This window comes from Montipora capricornis, chromosome 1 (assembly GCF_036669925.1).
Source record: "Montipora capricornis isolate CH-2021 chromosome 1, ASM3666992v2, whole genome shotgun sequence".
In the NCBI taxonomy this organism is placed as follows: Eukaryota; Metazoa; Cnidaria; class Anthozoa; order Scleractinia; family Acroporidae; genus Montipora; species Montipora capricornis.
The window spans coordinates 46,961,733-46,964,232 of record NC_090883.1 but is presented as its reverse complement, the minus strand read 5'-3'; the positions used below and the strand labels follow the sequence as shown (position 1 = coordinate 46,964,232).

At 40.3% G+C, this 2,500-nt stretch overlaps 2 protein-coding genes across 2 annotated transcripts in view; one reads left to right on the top strand and one right to left on the bottom strand.

Moving 5' to 3' along the window:
- Positions 1-1,523, bottom strand: part of LOC138046582 (plastin-2-like) — a 14,017-nt gene extending 12,494 nt beyond the window's left edge. The window contains exon 1 of the mRNA XM_068893192.1: positions 871-1,523. Coding sequence (XP_068749293.1) covers positions 871-1,267 — 397 coding nt within the window. The 5' untranslated portion in view covers positions 1,268-1,523. The remainder of the gene's footprint in view (positions 1-870) is intronic.
- A 293-nt stretch (positions 1,524-1,816) lies between these two features.
- Positions 1,817-2,500, top strand: part of LOC138046491 (golgin subfamily A member 4-like) — a 40,084-nt gene continuing 39,400 nt past the window's right edge. The window contains exons 1-2 of the mRNA XM_068893121.1: positions 1,817-1,972; positions 2,103-2,297. Of these exons, the coding sequence (XP_068749222.1) occupies positions 1,889-1,972; positions 2,103-2,297 (279 nt within the window). The 5' untranslated portion in view covers positions 1,817-1,888. The remainder of the gene's footprint in view (positions 1,973-2,102; positions 2,298-2,500) is intronic.

Sequence of the window (2,500 nt, the reverse complement as noted above, 5' to 3'; positions counted from 1 at the left end):
GCGCTTTAAAAAAAATTTTCACTGAGTCAGTTAACCTACCTCCCATTATTTTTCTTGAAAACTCAAAAATACTGGTCTGTCGGACGACAATAAAAGAACAAAAAATGGGTACGGCCTAAGCCTAACTGGAAAACACTGAAAACGACCAGAAGTAGGTCAAGGTTTTGAAATCACGAACATTGACGAAAATGGCCGATAGTCTGGTGATTTTCCAAATGTTAGGAAAAAAACCTTGGCAAACTCGGTAATCTTGCGTCGTAGGGTTTCCAATTTTTTTAGCCACTCGTTTGTAAAATTCTGAAGTGATCATGTAAAGGAACTTTAATGAATAAATGTTAAACGTTTTAAAATGGGTCTTCAGATCGAATAATAGTTTAATGAGCTTACTGTTTATCCGCGCAATTTAAAATGAGTGCTGGCTGACGGCCGTTTAGACACTGATAAACAAAAAACACCAAATGCAAGTTTTTCAAAGCTTTGGTCCCGCCAGTGAAATGAAAATGACAAGGTGAGGAAAATCCTATTAAAGCTGAGAAAGTAGCTACGTGTATGTCCGCCATCTTGCAAATGAACAAACGATTTAAACAAAAGCCGCTCAGTTTATTTCATATCATTATTCGGTAAAGCAATTTCGGCTTATGTGTAATATTTTGTGTTTTAGGGAATCCGAATGTGCCTCATGAAACTCTCAGCTTGTACAAGAACTCAAAATATGTTTTTCAGTTTATTGTAGAAAGCAAAAATTTTCAACGGATAGCCGGAAACCGCAAGTTGGTCAAGCTTTTAATTTAAATTTGATCTTAATTAGCTTATGGTTCTTTTCGAATTTCAAAGCAATGCAAGAAGTTTAAGAATTATCTGTTTCCTCACCTTTAAGATCAGGATCGTCCTCCAAAACCGAGTTAATCCAGTCGCTAAAACCGACCTGTTCGTCATCGGAAAAGGAATGCCTTGTCCCCGAGCTATCTTCCATTTGCTGAACTCCTTCGCGATGATCAACTGCATGCTTGTACCGACCTCCTACCACTTTGGTCGACAGCTTGGAAAACAATTCTGTAAAATCGTCGAATGTCAGAAGTCCACCTTTTTCTTTTTGCACTTCCTCCATGATCTGCCTCAGTTGGTAACCGGCAATTTCTTCGCCGAAGTCTTTCATCACATTGCCGAAGTCGTCACACTTGAGCTTTCCGTTTGCGGCGTACTTTTCGAAACACAGCTTCATTTCTTGCATACGGACGTTGGAGAACATCATCTTGAGTTCCGCCATTTTGGAGGTTTGAAATCTCTTTTCCCTCTGTAAGTATCACCAATGTCTGCAAGAGGAAAATACGTTTCCGCCGGATTTTAGACAATCACCAATCAATTTACGCGTCACAGACAATTATCGCTTTATGTAAGGCTAGTCTGACGCGTAACATAGCAGTTACATCACTGGCTTTTGCGAGAGTTATGCGAAATGATCAGATAGCGATTATCAGATAACTATCAGACACACTTCTTGAAATAGGCTAGTTTCGAATTGTGCAGCAACAAAAGAACAGTGTCGAGGTTCAGGGGAATAATTAGCATATTGTATTGTTCAAAACAAAGGAAAATGCAAATTATTCTCCTGAACCTCGACGCTGTTCTTTTGTTGCTGCACAATTCGAAACTAGCCTAATGCTTTTGTAATGTGCAACCGTCGCGTTTAAACAAATCTCAACCACTACCCACCCCATCCCTGATAAGATAATTATCCTCACCCCACCTGGCACATTATTTGAATACCCTCCGCTGAGTCGCTGACGTGTCAGATTTGCTTTTCTGCGCGTGCTCAGTCATGCAATTTTGAAGTATTTCCAATATGGCGGCAGGTTTGGTGGTATTGATCAAATGGGTTTAGAGGAAGATGTTTCGAAAACTAAAGCAAAGGATCGCCGAGGAATCGGAAGGGGATGCAAGCCCCTGGAAACAGAATTCATCCGAGGGACAGGTACGAATATTTAAAGTTTTACGCGTGAATACTTTCCTTTTGAAAAGTGTGGAAAAATTTCAAAGAGTTACTGGATCTCGACGAAACTTACAGTACTTCACAGTCACTTTTTCCTGTTTTAATAATTTAGGCTTCCAGAGGACCAAGAAGCAATGAAAGTGCCCATGATACTCCAGAGAAAACCGAAAGCGATCGCGGAAAGTCGGGATCAACGCCTGGAGCTAATGGAGCGAGTTCGCTTTCCACCACCCCAACGTCTCAACCGAAAGCGAAGTCTACCCCAAGAGAAGTTCTTGATAGAGTTTATAATCTTCTCGATGTTAAGGTAAGATGTATTTGTCAAATTTAAGGATATAGACAAAAACAAACTGTCGGATGAATGCGTTATCTGGTGTTTGCTACCGTGGATGTGTACTGAGCACTCGATTATCGGAGATTCATGAGTGAAAGATCAACAAGGTTATAAACAATGGTCAATTCGTCTGAGTCTTTGGTTTGATCAGACTTCGTTAGCTGCTTGAACATTGC